We start from the raw sequence: 20,278 nt of genomic DNA, 5'->3' as shown, positions 1-20,278 counted from the left end.
ACGGTATACGATCAATTCCTCATCGTTGATTGCCCGACGGCGTACAACGTCATAGTTGGACGAACGACGCTCACCATGGTCAAAGCGCATCTTTCCCCCCACATGCTACTGATGAAGTTCCCAACCCCCTACGGCACAGGGACTGTCCGGGTAAATCAACTAAGCGCTCGGACTTGCTACGCCACGGCACTCAAGTCAACCACTGTACAAGTACCCGACGAGACCATGTCTGTACAGGGGATACCGAACGGTACAGGACCCGTTGACGACCCCAGGGATGAGTCCCCGACTCCACACATGCAACCTGCCGAAGAACTGGAAACGATAACCCTGAATGACGAGCAGCCCGATCGTCGGGTTAAGATCGGCACCAGACTCACCCCTAACCTCCGAGCGCAGTTCATAGACTTCTTACGGCTTCATTCGGAAGTATTTGCGTGGTCTTACGAGGATATGCCCGGCATAGATCCTGAGGTCATCAGCCACAAACTCAGCATCTCCCCTGCATATAAGCCTGTAAGACAGAAGCGCCGTTCGTATGATGCCGAACGATACGAAGCGATGCGCACAGAGGTCAACAAACTTCAAACCATCGGCTTCATCAGAGAAACTACGTATCCGGTATGGCTGGCAAACTCGGTGATGGTCCGGAAGGGTACAGGCGGTTGGCGGATGTGCCAAGACTATACCGATCTGAATAAGGCCTGCCCGAAGGACAGCTTTCCGTTGCCACGGATAAACCAGCTCGTGGACGCCACCGCAGGACATGAACTGCTGAGCTTCATGGACGCCTATTCGGGATACAATCAGATATTCATGCACCCCCCTGACAGCGAACACACCGCCTTCATAACGGACAGGGGTTTGTACTGTTACAACGTCATGCCGTTCGGCCTGAAGAACACGGGGGCAACGTATCAAAGGCTCGTCAACAGAATCTTCGCCAAGTACATCGGCAACATCATGGAGGTTTACGTTGACGGCATGCTAGTAAAGAGCAAAACCGCCTAGGAACATCTACAGAATCTGTCAGTCATGTTCGGCGTGCTGAAGGATTATCGGATGAGGCTGAACCCAACGAAGTGCGCCTTCGGTGTATCTTCCGGAAAATTCCTCGGATTCATGATTAGTGAGAGGGGTATCGAAGCGAACCCCGAAAAAATAAAAGCAATCATCGATATGGAGAGGCCGAAAACGGCGAAGGACATTCAAAGCCTTACCGGACGCGTGGCAGCCTTGACTCGTTTCATATCCAAGGCCACCGACAAGTGTGTTCCGTTCTTTAAAGCCTTGAAAGGGGGCAAACGGGATATCAACTGGACTGCCGAGTGTGATAAAGCGTTTCAAGACTTAAAGGACTACATGGGCAGAGCACCCCTCCTGTCAAAACCACTACCTGGGGAAATTCTCTATCTATACCTTTCGGTATCTGGCACTGCTGTCAGTTCGGTATTGGTCCGAAAGCCAGAGAGGGCAGAGCTACTAATTTTCTATGCCAGCAAAGCACTCCAAAGCGCTGAACTTCGGTATCCCCCATTAGAGCAGCTTGCACTAGCCCTGGTAGTCTCGGCACGAAGACTTCGGCCATATTTCCAAGCACACGGGATCAAAGTTCTGACCAACCAACCGCTTCGGCAGGTGCTCCAAAACCCAGAGACTTCTGGCCGATTGATCAAGTGGGCAATCGAACTCGGAGAGTTCGATATACAATTCGTGCCAAGACCCGCCGAAAAGGGTCAAGCCGTTGCCGATTTCATCTCCGAACTCACCCCATCAACGGCACAGCCGACAGCCGAGCTGGTTACCGAAACCGGAACGCCAATGGAAGTAGACGCCAAACGGCTCGACACCTCAAGGCCCGTATGGGTTCTGCATGTCGATGGCTCGGCAAACCAACAAGGATGCGGAGCAGGCCTGGTACTGACAACACCAGAGGGACTCAAGATCGAGTACGCCCTTCGATTCAACTTCCGAACCTCCAACAATGAAGCCGAATATGAGGCTCTCTTGGCCGGCCTTCGGTTAGCCAAGAGCATGAACGCAAAACAAATCAGGATTCACAGCGACTCCCAGCTCATTGTGAACCAGGTAACGGCAGACTTCGTGGCCAGAGACACCTCCATGAACGCCTACCTTTCATCCACCCACCAGCTGCTCCAAAACTTCCAAGCCTACGAGATCAGGCAGATCCCCAGAAGCGAAAACAGCCATGCCGATGCATTGGCACGCCTAGCCTCGGCAATAAACGATAAAATCGGAAGAAAGGTACCGGTGGAAATTCTTGCCCAACCGAGCACGGTAGCCTCCGAAACATTTACCGTACGGTACGAGGATACATGGATGTCTCCTATCTACTCGTACCTGACCAACGACACCCTTCCAGATGACAAAGCCCAGGCCCGAAAGCTTAGGTACCGATCGGCAAGGTACACCGTCATCAACGACGTCCTTTACAAACGTGGCTACACAACTCCATATCTCAAGTGCCTTACGGCAGAACAGGGGGACTACGTCCTTCGGGAGATCCATAACGGTGTGTGCGGCGACCATTCCGGATCCCGATCACTCGCCCACAAAACCTTTCGGCAGGGGTACTTTTGGCCGACCATGCACCAGGACGCTATCTCGCTGGTGAAAAAGTGTGATAAATGCTAGCGTTTCGGCGCCATACCGCACATCCCTGCCGAACCCTTGACGCTGATTGTGATTCCTTGGCCTTTCGCACAATGGGGACTGGACCTGATCGGTCCAATGCCGCAGGGCAAAGGCCAGGTGAAATACGTGGTGGTTGCCGTTGACTACTTCACCAAATGGGTAGAGGCCGAGCCTTTGGCAACCATAACGGCAGCAAGAGTGGAAGACTTCGTTTGGACTCATATTTGTTGCCGGTTCGGCATCCCGTATGCAATCATTACCGACAACGGTAGGCAGTTCGATTCGGAGCTCTTCAGGCAATTTTGCACCCGCCTGAAAATCAACTTATTTTTTGCATCACCGGCCCATCCCCAGTCAAACGGCCAAGTAGAGGCAATAAACAAAATCATCAAGAAATTGCTGAAACGGCAGCTGGACAAAGCCAAAGGAGCCTGGCCAGAGAAGCTTTCCGAAGCGCTATGGGCCATTCGGACCTCCTACCGAACGTCCACAGGAGAGACCCCATTCTCTTTGGCTTTCGGTTTGGAAGCCGTTGCGCCGGTAGAGATTGGCGAACCTTCCTACCGAACGGAAACCTTCGCACCGAATCAAAATGAAGAAGCACTTTCTCTAAACCTCGACCTTCTTGAAAAGCACCGGGCACATGCCAACCTTCGGAACGAGGCCTACAAGCAACGTGTCTCTCGGTATCACGACTCTAGAGTCAGACACCGCTCATTCTGAATCGGTGACTGGGTCATGAGGAAGGTGTCCCTAGCAACTAAAGATGCCACAGAAGGAACCCTCGGACCTTCCTGGGAAGGACCTTATGAGATCATCGGTATCCTTCGATCGGGGACCTACCGCCTAAGAGATACCAACGGCAAGACCCTCGGTCATCCTTGGAATGTAGAACATCTCAAGTACTACTTCAAGTAACCTAGCCTACGGCAGGACAAATTTATAACCTAGCCTACGGTAGGACAAAATTGTAAACGCCTTTCGGCAGAAATTAATGGAAAGCCTTCGGCACTATTACTTCAGAAACTCTTGTTAAAATCTCTACTAGCCTACGGCGGCCAATATAGGCAAGATAGCATCCTACGGCATCTTTATTAGCCTACGGCAATAAATATTTTCGAAATTGTTACCCTACAGATTCCGTCGGAACTTGACAATTTCGAAGTGACATTTATATCATCATAAATCCTATACGGCAATAAGAAAAATCGGCAATTGAACAAAATCAGATCGAACAAACAGAAGTAGAGAAAAATATGCATTTAAGTTAAAGATGCCCTCGGCATCAATATGTTCGGTACATACAAAAAAAAAACTAATTATTACAAGAAAATCAAAGGAGGCCCTCAGGCTTCGTCACCAGTAGCAGCCTCGGCGGACCCAGATCCTTCGGCGGCGTCCTCCCCCTCATAATCTTCAATCATTTCCTCGGTAATCCCTTCTGGTAGAGGAGGAGGGTCGGCAATGAAGTTTAGGTTCAGGTTCTGCCCAGGGTTGTACCGCTTGAATCGGTACAACAGGTCCGCCATCTCCGAGCCCACTTCCTTATCCAGAAGGATAGAGAACTCGGAAGACGAACGGTACCCCTGGATAGCCGACTGAACCGCAGCCTCAATCTCTGCGGCCTTGGCCCGTTCCGATTCCTCCAGGGCCGCCTGCGCCGCTGCTTTCGCCCGCTCCGACTCCTCCAAAGCCGCCTGCACCGCGTCTTTGGAAGCCTTGGCATCCTTCGTTGCCTCGAGCGCAGCCTCCAGGAGCCCCTTCATCTCCTCCACCTGCCGTTCGGCGGAATCCTTCTGCTTGACCAGGAGGGCGTGCTCCTGGAGCGCTTTGCCAACCTCGGCAACCTTGGACCTGCCGTCCTCGTACGCCTTCTTGGCGTGCTCGGCAATAGTGATGGCCCGCTTAACGCAGAGCCACATATCCATGGATGCCTGCACAAAACACCGAAGGTCAGAAGCACAAAACACAGTAGGAAAAAACGACGAAGGAAGAGGAAAAAATCTTACCGCGGCCTGAAGCCGGAAGGCGCGTCCAGCCTCCTCCCGAAGGAACTTCTTCGGCAGTTCGTCAACCTCTGGCAGCTCTATCTGAGAGCCGAGGATCATGTGGTTGACGAACTGGACGGTTTTCGCTGGGCAGGCGATGGAGATGGCCTCGGAAGGACCGTCCTCGTCCTCCACCGCAAGGACGGCCCTGGGAACTTCCGGCTGGCGAGGGCGCTTGGGGACCGGCTCGGCGTCCAGATCGACCGTCTCCGGACGCTTGCCGGCAGCCATGGGGGTGGCAGCCTCGGCGTCCCGAGGCCTCGGTGCAACGGCTTCATCGGCGGTGCGCCTCGGAACGGCACCGACATCGAGCTGCCGAAGGCGATCCGCGAGGGTCTGGTCCTCCGGATCCGGCACCGGCTGCCGAATGGAAGCCGCCTCGGGCTGCTTTCTTTTCTTTTTGCCCTCCAGGCCCATCATCAGGCGCCTCCTGGAGGACTCGTTCATCTTTTTGGCCTCGGCAGCCTTCCTGGCGTCCGTCACTGATCAAAAAGGCACTTAGTCAGTTCAGTGAGCCAAGGCAATACACAAAAACAAAAGAGGAAGAAAGGTCTACATACTCTCGGCAGGGTCGACGAGGCTGGCTTTGATAAGGTTGCCGGTGAAGAGAAAGCGCGGATAGACTCGCTCGGCAGCGGGTACTCGCAGCCTCACTCTGTCAAGCTGCCGGATCTCGCTCGGCTTGGGGCTCGGCTGCTTGAGTTTGCCTGTCAAACAGAGAAAAATTAATCACACCCAGAAAAAGAAAAAGGGGCCAGCCTACCGATCGATAATTCGAAAACCCACCGGCAGTCTGGAAAGTCGTGGGGACTCGAAAGCTAGGGGGTGTTCCCGATGGCGATTCCTAATCGCCGGAGAGCAACACCCGCCGATTCCTCCATGACTTCTGAGAAGCGCCTCTCTGCCCACTTGCCTCTCAACATCGGCGACCCCTCGTGTCCCAGGTCAATCCCCCCAAACGAGCATACCGAATGGCAGGATAACCTCCAAGCTGCCGTAGAGAACTAAATTCCCTTCCGAAGGATCTCCGGAAGAGAACTTGGGGGACTACTGTTTATACCGAAATAAACGGCCTATTACCACCGAACACGTGGAGGGGATCGATACTGATCAACGGACCCCTTCGGCATGCTCCCTACCGAAGCCATCTATCTTGGCCTCTTTCACTATCAAACACGTGCCATGCTCACAATCCATGCCCAGAGTCCCACATCGGAAATATGAGCACAGTGCACACCTCCCAAGGCCTATAAAAGGAGACCCATATCCCCAAAAGGAAAGAAGGAGAACTAACGGTACGCTATCGTGTGATCTATCAGTTAAACTTTACTAAATCCGTACTTACTTAAGCATCGGAGAGCCTTCGGCCGGTACCACACCGGTACCCAAGGTTTTACCGAACGTATCCTTTTGTAGGTACTTATTCTTCTGAAGTAGAACGCTTACCGAAGGCAGTCACCTGCCGAAGGGATAATTTAACTAAGTTGACGAATCACGTGCTGAACCACTTTTTCGCATCAACAAGATTCACAATCTGATGAAACTCAATTAAGTTCATTCTTGTCTGAAAAGTGAGGTCTAGATTCGGATGCATCCAACTGGAAGTCACTCAACTTTCAGCTTCGAATTATTGAAAAGTAGATGATAATCGTTAAATTTTAAAAAGGACTTTCTTTTTTATGAATTTTTTTTGGGAGAAGCTTTGGATCTTGCATCCAGGAAAATAAAATGTAAACCTGTGTATATGTATAACAGTAACCATTCATTTGTGCGTCAACCATTCATTGAGATCACAATGATAATAATATGATAATGTTGTAAAGAAGAATGGGTGAAGCTCACATGCTCTAACATTCAAATCACACACCCACCAAATCAAACCACATACCTACCAAACCAAACCACACACCTACCAAACCAAATCACACACCCACCAAACCAAGCCATTTGCTTTGCCTATAAATAGGCATTATATTTGCTTGTAATGAAAGATGAAATGATAGAAGAGGAAGAGAAGGAAGAATGAGGGTGAGTGAGTTGAGAGGAAAGAGAGCAAGAGAGAAATTCTCCAAGAGAGAAAATTGAGTGAGCCATACATATTGTAAACACAAAGTTGTAGCCCTATTATTTTATATAGTGAAAGTTACTGCTGCTGCTCTCCGAGGACGTAGGCATAGCCGAACCTCGTTAAATGCTGTGTCTCATCTACTTTACGTGCAGCTCAATATTCGCACATATTTCAGTTATTTTACAACACGTTATCAGCACGAGAAGCTCTCAGGTATAATTTTTGTGCTGCACTATTATCTATACTACTAACTATTATGTTGATGTAAGGAAGAAAAGTAGTGGAGGAGTTGTGGTCTGCTAGTGAGATATACAAGCAAACCAACTGAAGACATCCAGTTTTCTCCATACCTAGTGATGCGATATCTACTTGTTTTTCTTATCAGTGAGCACTTAATATGCCCGAGAAGCAAGACTATCTCTGATCATCCATTCAGGAAGCGAGACTATCCTTGATCACGTTTCCGCCACATCAGGGAACTGTGAAGGCAACCTTATGCTCTAATCTCCAGAAGTTCTTCTAGACTAGAAGAAATGAGAGCTTGTTGTTTGCTCCCACCAGCTTCCTTCCTTGATTGCTGAGCTTGTTGTCTGCTCCCACCAGCTTCCTTCCCTGATTGCTTACCTTCTCTTGCAATCAATATCACAATTTTTTTTTGCATTTTTTCTCTTTTTGTAACTCTCTGTTCATAAGAGATTTTATTTCTTTAGAATGAACATCTGAAGAAAGAATCCATGGAGTGATCCTAACTCTGAGGGTTATTTATTTTTGACAGAGAAAAGAGTTGTGATTTTGCTCTTGCAGGATATAACTAGATCATCAAGCGCTACATTATATTTACTGGGCCGATACGAGCTTGAATGATACTTGAGAAAAGTTTCTCCCACCTAAGGATGTAAGCAATATTTGCGTTATTTTATGCTTATATACTTATTTGATATTTTATCTTGAAAGGTAACCAAATGAGGAGATAAGTCCGTTCCAAAAGAATGGCTTGTATGTATCCATAAATTATTAACGCAAATTTTACAGATTGTAAGTTGGATACATTGATAATACACTGCACAGATTAAAGTCCCATAAGAACAGAATATGGGTATAGCAGTGATCAATATGATGCACGCCTGTTGCGTAGCAAATGATGTGGATTGAAGTCCCGAAAGGACAATCCTTTGACATGTCAATATTGATATTGTGCACGCCTAATGCGTAGCAAATAGTATGGGTTAAAGTCCCAGAAATTAATTGACATGTATGTATTAATCTGTGGCATGCCTGCAGCATGACAGATATATGGGTTCTAAATGTTCCAACTCCCTAAATAGAGATTATCCACGCCTTATTGTAAAATAACGCTCCATTGGAGGTTATAATCCACATTCTCACATAATAAAAGCCCCATGAAGTGGCTTGGGTACCCAAAAGCAAAGAAATGCTTATAATTGATGCATGCGCATGCAAATGAGAATGGTGAGATCATGAATTGATGAATGACAATTTTTGCTCTACTCAAATCATCAATGGGCTGTGTTAATTGGAACCACGTTCAATTATTAAATGTCGACAATATCATTGGCCAAAATGGAATGAGGTAATTCCATTATAGATGAGAATGAACGTGAAAGAACAAACCCACAGTACGAACCCCAAAAGATGTTAATACTGAAAGTTATACTTGGGTGTTCGGAATAGAAGGGAATATACCTACTTTGTATGACACAATATTTTTGGCATAAATAACGAACGTTGGATTTTCTCCATATTTATAAATTCAATTGTGCCCCTTTATTGCACATTTACGGAGACCAACATATTATCTTTAAGGGGTATTAAATGCATAGAGCATATTGCCAGAAGCGATTCCCTAAAGATGTATAAATAGCTGGATTAAAGCTATATAATGTGTCATAAAGTTTAATCCCTTTAAACAAAATCCTTGAAAGGATTGAAATTGCATGAAGCAAGTCCCTGAAGGACATGTGCCTGAAGCACAAAATCTGTACTCAATACTAATGTGCATAAATTGTCTCAGTAAGTATATGGATTATAATGTGTTTGCAACACATTAAAGCTTCTGAAGAGTTCAAGAAATATTTGTCTCGACTTAAGGATCGAGCATTATGCCAACGAGATTCTTGCTTATACTAAGAAAGTATTGAAGCATTTTTATGAGGATTATCCATTGGACACTTTAATAATTTTCCGAAAGTATATTGGACCGGACATCATATTTTCCAGATAGGGCTCAACTCCATCACCATCATTTTGGGATGATGTGAGGTATATTTGATGCTATCTCCGCATAACACCATGTACGGGCATATTCTTTCAAGTGAACTTACAAATAGCCCAAGTTTTGTTAGAAACGCGGACTCTGAAAATTTCTATGATTTACATAGAGATAGCTCACTGGAAATATATTTATTTACTCAACTACGAGAATTATTAATGGCTATATCCTCCACTCACTCCGAAAGATTCTCACTCCAAAAGATAGTCATGAAGACATCAGGGGGAGATATTAATCAGGGGGAGCATCCAGAAGTATGCTATACAGATTGCTGTACTCTTTTTTCTTCCTTCCATCAGTTTTCTACCTCACTGGGTTTTTCTCCAAGCAAGGTTTTAATGAGGCAACCAATCTAGGGACATGTGGTCTCCAAGGGGGAGTGTTGTAAAGAAGAATGGGTGAAGCCCACATGCTCTAACATTCAAACCACACACCCACCAAATCAAACCACACACCTACCAAACCAAACCACACACCTACCAAACCAAATCACACACCCACCAAACCAAGCCATTTGCTTTGCCTATAAATAGGCATTATATTTGCTTGTAATGAAAGATGAAATGATAGAAGAGGAAGAGAAGGAAGAATGAGGGTGAGTGAGTTGAGAGGAAAGAGAGCAAGAGAGAAATTCTCCAAGAGAGAAAATTGAGTGAGCCATACATATTGTAAACACAAAGTTGTAGCCCTATTATTTTATATAGTGAAAGTTACTACTGCTGCTCTCCGAGGACGTAGGCATAGCCGAACCTCGTTAAATGCTGTGTCTCATCTACTTTACGTACAGCTCAATATTCGCACATATTCCAGTTATTTTACAACAGATAATTGAATGTGAACTCTTTCTATGGGGTTCCTACTTTTATTAGTTAGGATTCATTTTTACTTTCAATGATTTCGTTTTCACTCCATTCGGATCTTCCAATTCATTTTTTAGTTTCTGCTGTCCTCCCACTCATTTTTTAGTTCATGCCGTCCTCCAACTTGCAAGCATTCCAATTTCGTCATTTTGTCAAATTCTGTCAGTTTCTTCTTCTCTAATGTGGATCCGAATTGATTATTTTACCCCTCCTCAATCAAATAGGCAAAACATTTAACGAAATAAAGAATTTGTAATATCACGCATGCAACATGAAAACAAAACTTAACTTGCGTATAAACTAAATTATTGCATTTAAACAAAAAAGTATCTTATATATTATGTAGACAGCTCGTCTGATGATCAACACCAGCTAATTTTTCCATTATGCTTCTCCCATTTTTGTTTGTTTCTATTTTTCTTTTTTCCAGAGATAATTTAAAGAATTAACTTTTCCTTAAAAAAAAGAAGCCTATTCTTAACCTTATCCACAAGCTGTCAACAATTATTCCATATACAATTATTCCACACATTTATTACGTAACCAACCCAAACTAATCATTTTGTTCTGTGTCTTGAGCAACGCTGAAAGAAAATATGGCTGCAGAGTTTCTTACTTTTGGTGTTGAGGGAATTCTGACGAGGGTGGCTTCATTTGCAGAGCAAGAACAAAATGAATTATTAGCATGAGTCTTGGCTCTAAATATAGTAGAATTATTATAGTAGCAAGAAGTGTTTTTAGTATTGAATAAGCATTAAATTAGACCCAATTGAGGTAAAGGATAAAGATTTCAAGTTCGATTTTCGTGTTAACAAATAATTCTGTTGAAAAAATTTCGGATAATCTGTTTATAACTTATAATTTTGTATCATAATACTAACACAGTGCTACGATATGCCATTGTGTTTATAACTAAAACACATCCTTATTATTTTGTTTCGTTTCAATGTAATGTAACATAACATTACTTTATTCCATATGTTTTGACGTGTATTCATTATCAAAGACTCTGGATTAAAATTTTATTAAACAATCGAAATTCAAAATAATTGAACATAGAGTTAAAATAATGTTTGTCCAGCTTTGACTGCTTCAAAAAGATTATTAAGCACTTAGCATCTTTTAATAATTGTTTAAGGGCAAGTGCTCCTCATGGAACCTAATGACATGCAAATTTGTCGTTTAGGGATTAAAATATTAACAACTTTCATTTATTTGTGTTGAATCTGTGATTATTGTTTGAGGATTTTTGTTATTTGAGCAAGGATAGAATCGTTTATGGAAAACTGTATATAGAGAAGAGAAAAAACAGAGAGAATGAAGGGTGTTCAGTATATTTTCACTCTATGCAAATGAGCACAAACACACTCAAAAACATGACACATATTGACAAAATAGCTCCGACCCTAAATCTTAGGTAGCAAGGACTTATCTCCAGCCAGACATAATCATTGGAGGCTACGATCCTTAAACCTAGGCTATAATTGGTTATCAAGGTACAGCTGAAAAAGATAGGAATTACAGCTGTAGGAATTTTCCCAAAAAGGAAATAAAACTAGCTGTTAGACAGCTAAGCTAACAGCTGTTACAAAAAATGGGAAGCTCCCAAGTTCTTCGATTTCTTCATTCTCTTCATTATCAATCTGCAGGATTGTCATCTGCAGCTTGATTTAAGCTAAGTATGCAGCTTAATTCTCAACAGCCTCTCCTAAGCTGCTTACTGGCTTAACTCCAAGCTTCAACCTTAGTTGATTAAATCTGTCTTTAGGCAATGCTTTTGTAAAAATATCTGCAAGTTGTTCTTCACTTCTGCAGAATTTCATGTTAATCACCCCTTCTTGTAGAGCCTCCCTTATGAAATGATACCTTCTGTTTATGTGTCTAGTCCTTTGATGAAAAACTGGATTCTTAGCCATAGAAATTGCTGACATATTGTCACAGATTAGAGGTGTTGCCTCAGTTTGCATTTCAGCAAAGTCATCAAGAACAAACCTTAACCAAATAGCCTGTGCTGTTGCCTAATATGCTGAGACATACTCAGCTTCAGCTGTTGATAGTGCCACTGTATTTTGTTTCACAGAGGCCCAAGAGAATGCTCCACTTCCAAAGTTAAATGTATACCCAGAAGTGCTTCTGCTATCATCCTCACTACCTGCCCAATCTGCATCACTGAATCCAATGAGAATTGCAGACTTATCCTTCACATACTCAATGCGATAGTTAAGAGTTCCTTGCACATATCTTAGAACCCTTCTTGCAACTCCCATATGCTTCTTTGTAGGACTGGTCATAAACCTTGATAGCAAACTGCAGCATACATTAGATCAGGTCTAGTTGCTTTTAAGTATAGTAGACTTCCTACTATTTTCCTGTAAAGTCCTTCATTAGCTAACTCACTCCCATTCAGTTTCTTGAGTCTCTCACTAGTAGCCAATGGAATGGATACTGGTTTGTAGTCTTCAAGCCCAAACTTCACAAGCAAGGATTTGGCATACTTGCTTTGATGAATGAAAACCCCTTGATCAGTTTGTAGTATTCCCATGCTCAAGAAGTGATGAAGGAGTCCAAGATCTGACATTTCATATCTCTGCATCATCTCCTTTTTGAACTCAGCAAGCATCCTCTCACTGTTTCCAGTATAAACAATGTCATCAACATAGATTGAGACAATGATCAACCCTCCTTCATTATCAGATCTAGTGTACAAAGTAGCTTCCCTAATGCTTCTTTTGAACTTGCACATAGATAAATATGCATCAATCTCACTGTACCAGGCTCTAGGAGCCTGCTTAAGTCCATCCAAGGCTTTTCTCAACTTGTAAACCTTGTGACCTGCATTTTTCAGTTCAAAACCTTCAGGCTATTCTACATACACTTCCTCATCGAGCACACCATTTAGGAATGCTGACTTAACATCTAACTGAAACAACTTCCATCCTTTTTGTGCTGCAAGAGCAGTGAGAGTTCGAATTGTGTCTAACCTTGCAACTGGTGCAAAGGTTTCATTGTAGTCAATTCCAGGTTTCTGTGCATACCCTTTTGCTACAAGTCTGGCCTTATGTTTTTGAACTGTTCCATCCAAATTAAGCTTGGTTTTAAACACCCATTTCACACCTATAAGAGGTTCATCTGCTGGTCTCTCAACCACTTCCCAAGTATTGTTCTTCTCTATCATTTCCAACTCTGCATGCATAGCTTCTTGCCAACCTAAATCACCAGCTGCTTCTTGGTAATTCTCTGTTCTATAATGCACATGTGACATCTTGCATATATATCTTCCAGAGTTTTCAACTTGACTGGAGTGGAACTAGGTGTGGAGTTTCGATTGTTATTACCACTTACATTCTCAACTAGCTCATCAACTGTGGAGTCTAGATAAGAACTTCCACCATTGTCAAACTGAGTTCCATCAGGTTGTATTTCATTGTTTTCACCTTCAGTTTCATCTCCTTCAAGGTTGAAAGGCATTGGAACGAATTCCTCTTGATTACTCTTCCAATTCCATGACTTGTCTTCACTGAAAATTATACTCCTTGAGAGTAAAATCTTCTTAGATTGCAGATCATACACCCTATAACCCTTTTCACAGCTTCCTTACCCCATAAACACTCCCTTTCTAGCCTTGTCATCAAATTTCTGCCTCAAAGGTGAGGGGACATGTGTGTAACAGATGCAACCAAACACTTTCAGATGCTTGATTCCTGGCTTTCTTTCTGTGAATGCTTCAAATGGTGTTTTGCTTGACACATGTTGTAAAACATCTATTTTGAAGATATACTGCTGTGCTTACAGCTTCTGCCCAAAAAATCACAGGGATACCTTTCTTAGTCATTATGGACCTTGCCATTTCTCCAATTGTTCTATTTCTTCTTTTAGCAACTCCATTTTGCTGAAGAGAGTAGGCAATGGTTAGTTGCCTCTCCATTCCCATGTTTGCACAATAATCTAGGAACTCATGTGAGGTGTATTCCCCACCTCTATCACTTCTTAGTTTTTTCAAACTGTAACCATTTTGCTGTTCAACAAAAGCTTTGAATTTTTTGAACACGTTGAAGGTGTCAGACTTGTTTCTGAGAAAATATACCCAACACATCCTTGAGAAATCATCAATAAATGTGATGAAGTACCTATTTCCACCAATTGACTCATTTTGCATTGGTCCACATAGGTCTGTGTGCACCAACTCTAGTGGACAGCTTGCTCTCCATGCTTCCTCTTTGTCAAACTTTTCTCTATGCTGCTTCCCTGAGACACATCCTTCACACACATCTTTCATTTGTGTTAGCTCAGGTAGTCCAACCACCATTTCCTTATGCTGCATCTTTTTCATACTAGCAAAGTTCAAATGCCCAAGTCTTCTATGCCATATCCAAGAGTCTTCAACCACAGATGCTTTTCTTGCTACATCATTGATTCTAATGAAAAAGGAAAACATCTATTTCATGCCATAGGCACTTTTGCTACCACATTGTTAAGACTGCTATCATCAAATACCACTGCTTTGTTTTCTCCAAAAAGAACATAGTAACCATGCTCCATCATCTGACCTACACTCAATAAATTCTCATCCAAGCTTGGCACTAGCAATACTTCATTTATGTATCTTTTCCCACATTGAGTTTCAACTACAAGAGTGCCTTTCCCAGTTGCTTGCACAATATCTCCAATGCCCATTTTAACTTTACAAGTCTCAGTTCTGTCTATATTTATCAATGCAGACTCTTGAGAAGTCATGTGATTGCTGCAGGCACTGTCCACAAACCAAACACTTCCATTTTTCACACTTGCAGAGTGACAAGCATAGAACATAGTGCCTGTGGTTACCTCTTCCTCCTTTGCACAGTTTGCCACTTGCTTGTTACCTTCACAATCTTTTGCAGTATGACCAAAAAGATTACATTTTGGCACACTTAGGTTTCCCTTTGTATCTACACACACCAAAGTGGTATTTCTGGCACACTGTTTCACACCACCTTGGCTGCTACTTCCTTGCTTGTTTTGTGAATTGAAACTATTGTTGCAGTTCCCCCCCAGAGCCATTATTCCAGTTTGAGCCATTGTTGTTGTTAAAGTTTCCACCTTGAGACCAATTTGAGCCATTTTTATTTTGTAGCTGCCATTTTTGATTTGGTCTACTCTGTGAACTTTTATTAGTACCAGTAACTTGGTTACTCCCAACCTTGAGACTGCTAAAAGCTTTCTCAGTTCCTGTCAATTTATCCCTTTCATTATGTAAGTCTTCCCTTTTATCATAGACCTTGACAGATTCAATAACTTCTTCAACTCTAAGAACATCAAGATCTTGAGTTTTTTCAATGATAGACACAATGGACTTATATTTTCTACTTAGGCTCATCAAAATTTTTCGCACAATTCTTGTTTCAGACACATCTTCATCAAGTGATTTCAAATTATTCACAGTTCCAAAAAACTTAGATAAATAGCTATCTAGGCTTTCACCATCTGTCATTCATATACTCAAAATCTACTCTAACAGCTTGGAGTTTTACAGCTCTTACCTTTTTATCTCCTCTGTACTCTCTTCTCAGAGTATCCCAAGCTTCTTTTGCAATCTTCTCATTTTTTATGCGAGGAAAGAGCTCATCAGTTAGTGCTCCTTGAATAAGACTCATTGCCTTGGCATTTTTGATCTTATCTTCTCTGGAGATAGTAGGTGCTTCCATTGGAACTTGCTCAGACTCACTTCCTTCACCTCCAAAGCCTTCCTCCTCCTCAAGAATTGGTTGTGATTGTACTCCAACCTCTACTACATCCCATAGATCATATGCTATGAGAATAGTTTTCATTTTGACTGCCCAAAAATCATAGTTTGCACCATCAAACTGTGGAGTTCGTAAATCTCCACTTGAAGAACCTGATCCCACCATTTTTATGTGAGTCTCAGTGAACCACACAATAAAAGTGCAACCTTTATCCCTTTTAGGAATTTCAGGAAAGACTTCTCTCTCACAGCTCACGCCCCTCTCTGGAATCAAACCAGAAGCTCTGGTACCATGTTGAATATGTGACTATTGTTTGAGGATTTTTGTTATTTGAGCAAGGACATAATCGTTTATGAAAAACTATATATAGAGAAGAGAAAAAACAGAGAGAATGAAGAGTGTTCAGTATATTTTCATTCTATGCAAATGAGCACAAACACACACTCAAATACATGACACATATTGCCAAAATAGCTTAGACCCTAAATCTTAGGTAACAAGGACTCATCTCCAGCCATACATTGTCACATCCCGAGATCAACTCCGCCGTAGCACGATATTGTCCACTTTGGGCCCCCCTCTCTGCCCTCACGGTTTTGTTTCTGGGAACTCACGAGCAACTTCCCAGTGAGTCACCAATCCTGAGATTGCTCTAGCTCTCAACTCGCTTAACTTCGGAGTTCCTACGACTCCGAAGTCAGTGAGCTCCCAAAAGGCCTCGTGCTAGATGGATGCGGGTGTGCACATATAAGGCACATCACCCCCTCTCCGTTGGTTAATGTGGGATCTTACATACATAATCATTGGAGGCTACGATCCTTACACCTAGGCTATAATTGGTTATCAAGGTACAGCTGAAAAAGATAGGAATTACAGCTGTAGGAATTTTCCAAAAAAGGAAATAAAACTAGCCGTTAGATAGCTACGCTAATAGCTGTTACTAAAAATGGGAAGTTCCCAAGTTCTTTGATTTCTTCATTCTCTTCATTATCAATTTGCAGAATTGTCATCTGCAGCTTGATTTAAACTAAGTATGCAGCTTAATTCTCAACAATTTGCTCAACAACGACAATATCATCGACCAATCAAAAAGCGTCTACGGACACAAGAAAAGTAATTCAGTAGCCTAATGTCTCATGAAATCCGAGGTCCCCACCACGTTGTCATTATCAATTATTTTATTTGCAACTTACAAAAGTATTCCAGACAATCCAGACTCTCCTAAATTATTTTAGCTTTTGACGCCTGCCATATGACGCACCTTCTTGTCTACAAATCCCTCACAACCTTCTCAAAACATTCATTGCGTCCTCAATTTTGCTCTAGTTTTCTAACCCAAACTAAGCCTTCTCTTCTCTGTCTTGAGCAACACTGACACAAAATATGGCTGCAGAGTTTCTTACTTTTGGTGCTGAGGGAGTTCTGACGAGGGTGGCTTCACTTGCAGAGCAGGAAGTCAGTCTTCTCTGGGGATTCAAAGGAGAGCTAACAAGTCTACGAGACTCATTATCCAAGTTGGAAGCTATGCTAAGAGATGCACAACGTTTACAAGTTCGGGGTGAGAGGGTGGAGATGTGGGTGAAGGATCTCGAAGACATAGCTCATGAAGCTGATGATGTGTTGGATGAATATGAATATGAACTTCTCCGGCGGAAAGTGGAGATCCAAAACCAGATCAAGAAAAAGGTGCTCAACTTCTTTTCAAGCCACAATCCCATCGCATTTCGTCTCAAAATGGCACATAAAATTAAAAACATCAATGCATCTTTGGCAAACCTGAAGAATGAGGCAGCTAGTATTGGACTGGTTGATAGGTCAACATTGGTCAATGCAACATCTCATGATATTGGAGGACTTGACAGGGAAACCGTCTCAAACTTTGATCAAGATGAAAAGTACATTGTTGGAAGGAAGGAGGTTACGTCGGACATAGTTACAACCCTGATCAACTCTGGCAAGAACCAAGAGAATTGTCTTTCTGTTATGGCCATTGTGGGGATGGGAGGCTTGGGCAAGACAACTTTGGCTAAATCCGTATATAATGATCCAGAGATAGGTAGACACTTCGATCAAAAAATATGGGTATGTGTATCTACTCCTTTTGAAGTCAAGACGATCTTAAGCGGGATCTTGGAATATCTTAAACCAGAAAAAGCTGGAATAAAGCGTAAAGCAGCAATATGTGAAAACCTGCAAGAATATTTGAAAGGGAAGACATATCTTCTTGTGCTTGACGATGTTTGGAACGAAGATCTAAACAAATGGGACGATTTGATGAGCTGCTTGTTGAATGCTACAAGCACTAAAGCAAGCAGAATCCTTGTCACTACCCGCAATGTGAGTGTTTCATCAATTGTACAAACACTTCATACATGTGTTTTGGGAAAACTATCGGAGGATCAATGCTGGCGCATATTGAAGTATAAAGCGTTTCCAGATGCGAGTGCTGTTCTGACTGAAGATCAAGAAAGAATTGGAAGGGAGATTGCCAAAAAGTGTGCAGGTGTACCATTAGTGGCAAAGGTATGTGTTGATGTACTTTTTGCATGCATTGTTCTTGTTCTTATTTGTTCTTCATTTATAAACCTCTAACCCACAAGAAATTGATAGTGTTCTTCTCTTACTAGTTTTTTTTAAGACAAAAATATTGGTGGGAAGGGGTTCTTTCTATTTTATAGTTCATTCTACCACATACATAAGAAGGCTCCAACATAATGCCACTTTTTCCCCAAAAAGAAAAGAACAGAATACCACTTCAGTATGTAGGGGAGGTTGCTTGTGGCTGAAGGGTTGGGGGTTTATGGCTGATTTTGTTGGTTTTTTTTTTAAAAATATTTTTTAATTTTTTTAATCCAATTAGATTTTGGGGGAGAAATAAAGATATGTAAGTTTTAAATTTTAAGTCTTTTTTTTTAAAATATATATTTTTAATTTGTGATTTTATTTCAAACCTAAGTAAGGAGACAGTCCTGAGTCCTATTCTCAACTGTTAAGTTGAGTCAACTTTCGTTAGATTTAGGGGGTGTGATTGTAATAACTGACACGTTTTACCTCTGGCGGTAATTATGCTAAACTTCAAGGGTTCTAAGTGAAATTTCATGATTTATGTATATATATATATATATTTTTCTTTTTCTTTTTCTTTTTTCTTTTGCTTATGGAACAAATATATTGAAGTTTTATGGCAGCTTAATATTAATTGCGTATGAAACTGACCTAATAAGAGGATTAATGATTACATATGATTATAATATTTGAAGTGAGGGGTGCATGATGATTTTTTTGGAGTGCCAATAACTTCTTCTGTTTCATATTGCTATTATTGTCAATTTACCTTATTATCATTTAATACAAATTCAAACTCTAATGTACACTAGGTTTTGGGAAATATGATGCGTTCCAAAGATACTAATGGATGGCGGTCAATTCTAGAAAGTAGAATATGGGATTTACCGGAAGGAGAAGATAGAATCTTGTTGGTTTTGAAGTTGAGTTTTGATGAATTGAAACCACCATCTTTGAAACAATGTTTTGCATATTGCTCAATGTTTGTCAAAGATTTCCCAATTTATAAGGATGACTTGATCAACCTTTGGATGGCTCAAGGATTGCTTTACCCTTCTCCTCCCAACAGACATAATCTAGAGATGGAGGATATAGGAAATGAATATTTTAATATTCTATTGAACAACTCCTTCTTTCAAGATGTTATAAAGGATAATGATGGTATTATTAGAGTGTGCAAGATGCATGACCTTGTGCATGATCTCGCAGAACATGTGTCAAAACGGAAGAGCAATGACTCCAATGAGACTCGACATATGACACATATTCCTACCTCAGTGCTACAGGGAGTTCCAGAAAGAAGTGCTCATAAATTGCGCTCACTTTTCTTGAATATTGAAGGCCTTGGTGATATCTTACCAAACTTTAGAGGTTTGCGTGTCTTAAATTTATATAAAGCTGATATTGAGGAGTTGCCAATTTCAATTGGAAAGTTGACACACTTGCGGTATCTGGATGTTCCTATACAAAAATCAAAGCACTCCCCAAATCCATTGGAAAGCTTTATAATCTACAAACATTAAGAATGTATTGTCTGCAGCTTAAAGAGTGTCCAAAGGAACTGCAAAATTTGATAAACTTGAGACACATTTATTGTTTTCGCCAAGGTATGAAATTTCTAGCTGGGATGGGGCGATTGACTAATCTCCGAACATTAAGAAATTTCATTGTGGTTAAAGAGATAGGTCGCGGAATAGAGGAGCTGGCTGACTTAAACTTGTTAAGAGGCAAATTATGTATCTTTAATCTAGAGCACGTGAGAGATGGTGAAGAAGCCAAGAAAGCAAAATTAGTGGAGAAGACAAACATATGCCAGTTATTGTTTGAATGGGCGGAGGACAGGTCAAGCATCACCAATGATGAAGAGGTACTAGAAGGCCTTCAACCACACCCTAATAAACTGGAATTTTTAGAGTTCCACAACTTTATGGGCGATAAATGTCCATCATGGATCATAAGTAATTCGTTTCCTGCATTGAAACGTTTAACTATTTCTAAAGCCAGGAACCTAACTGAATGGCCAGATGCGGTGCTGTTTCCTTCCCTTGAGGAGCTGTTTTTGAGGAATT

At 42.2% G+C, this 20,278-nt stretch overlaps 2 protein-coding genes across 2 annotated transcripts; both read left to right on the top strand.

Annotated features, from left to right (window-relative positions):
* Window positions 1,036-2,655, top strand: LOC109947377. The gene has a single exon (XM_020557331.1). The coding sequence runs from the start codon at window positions 1,036-1,038 to the stop codon at window positions 2,653-2,655; it is 1,620 nt and encodes a 539-aa protein (XP_020412920.1).
* On the top strand, window positions 17,040-19,811 carry LOC18786847 (putative disease resistance protein RGA3). The gene is made up of 2 exons (XM_020558699.1): window positions 17,040-18,167; window positions 19,022-19,811. The coding sequence occupies exons 1-2, from the start codon at window positions 17,169-17,171 to the stop codon at window positions 19,730-19,732; spliced, it is 1,710 nt and encodes a 569-aa protein (XP_020414288.1). The 5' UTR covers window positions 17,040-17,168; the 3' UTR covers window positions 19,733-19,811.

Source organism: Prunus persica, chromosome G2 (genome assembly GCF_000346465.2).
Source record: "Prunus persica cultivar Lovell chromosome G2, Prunus_persica_NCBIv2, whole genome shotgun sequence".
Lineage (NCBI taxonomy): Eukaryota > Viridiplantae > Streptophyta > Magnoliopsida > Rosales > Rosaceae > Prunus > Prunus persica.
The sequence above is the reverse complement of the archived record's forward strand: the minus strand, read 5'-3'. Positions and strand labels throughout refer to the sequence as shown.

What these genes read in the sequence shown, in the direction of transcription:
- LOC109947377 (XM_020557331.1), top strand. Translation starts at nt 1,036, where the DNA reads ATGTTCGGCGTGCTGAAGGATTATCGGATGAGGCTGAACCCAACGAAG.
- LOC18786847 (XM_020558699.1), top strand. Translation starts at nt 17,169, where the DNA reads ATGCTAAGAGATGCACAACGTTTACAAGTTCGGGGTGAGAGGGTGGAG. An exon ending in GTGTACCATTAGTGGCAAAG is followed by an intron (nt 18,168 to 19,021) that starts GTATGTGTTGAT and finishes AATGTACACTAG; the next exon opens with GTTTTGGGAAATATGATGCG.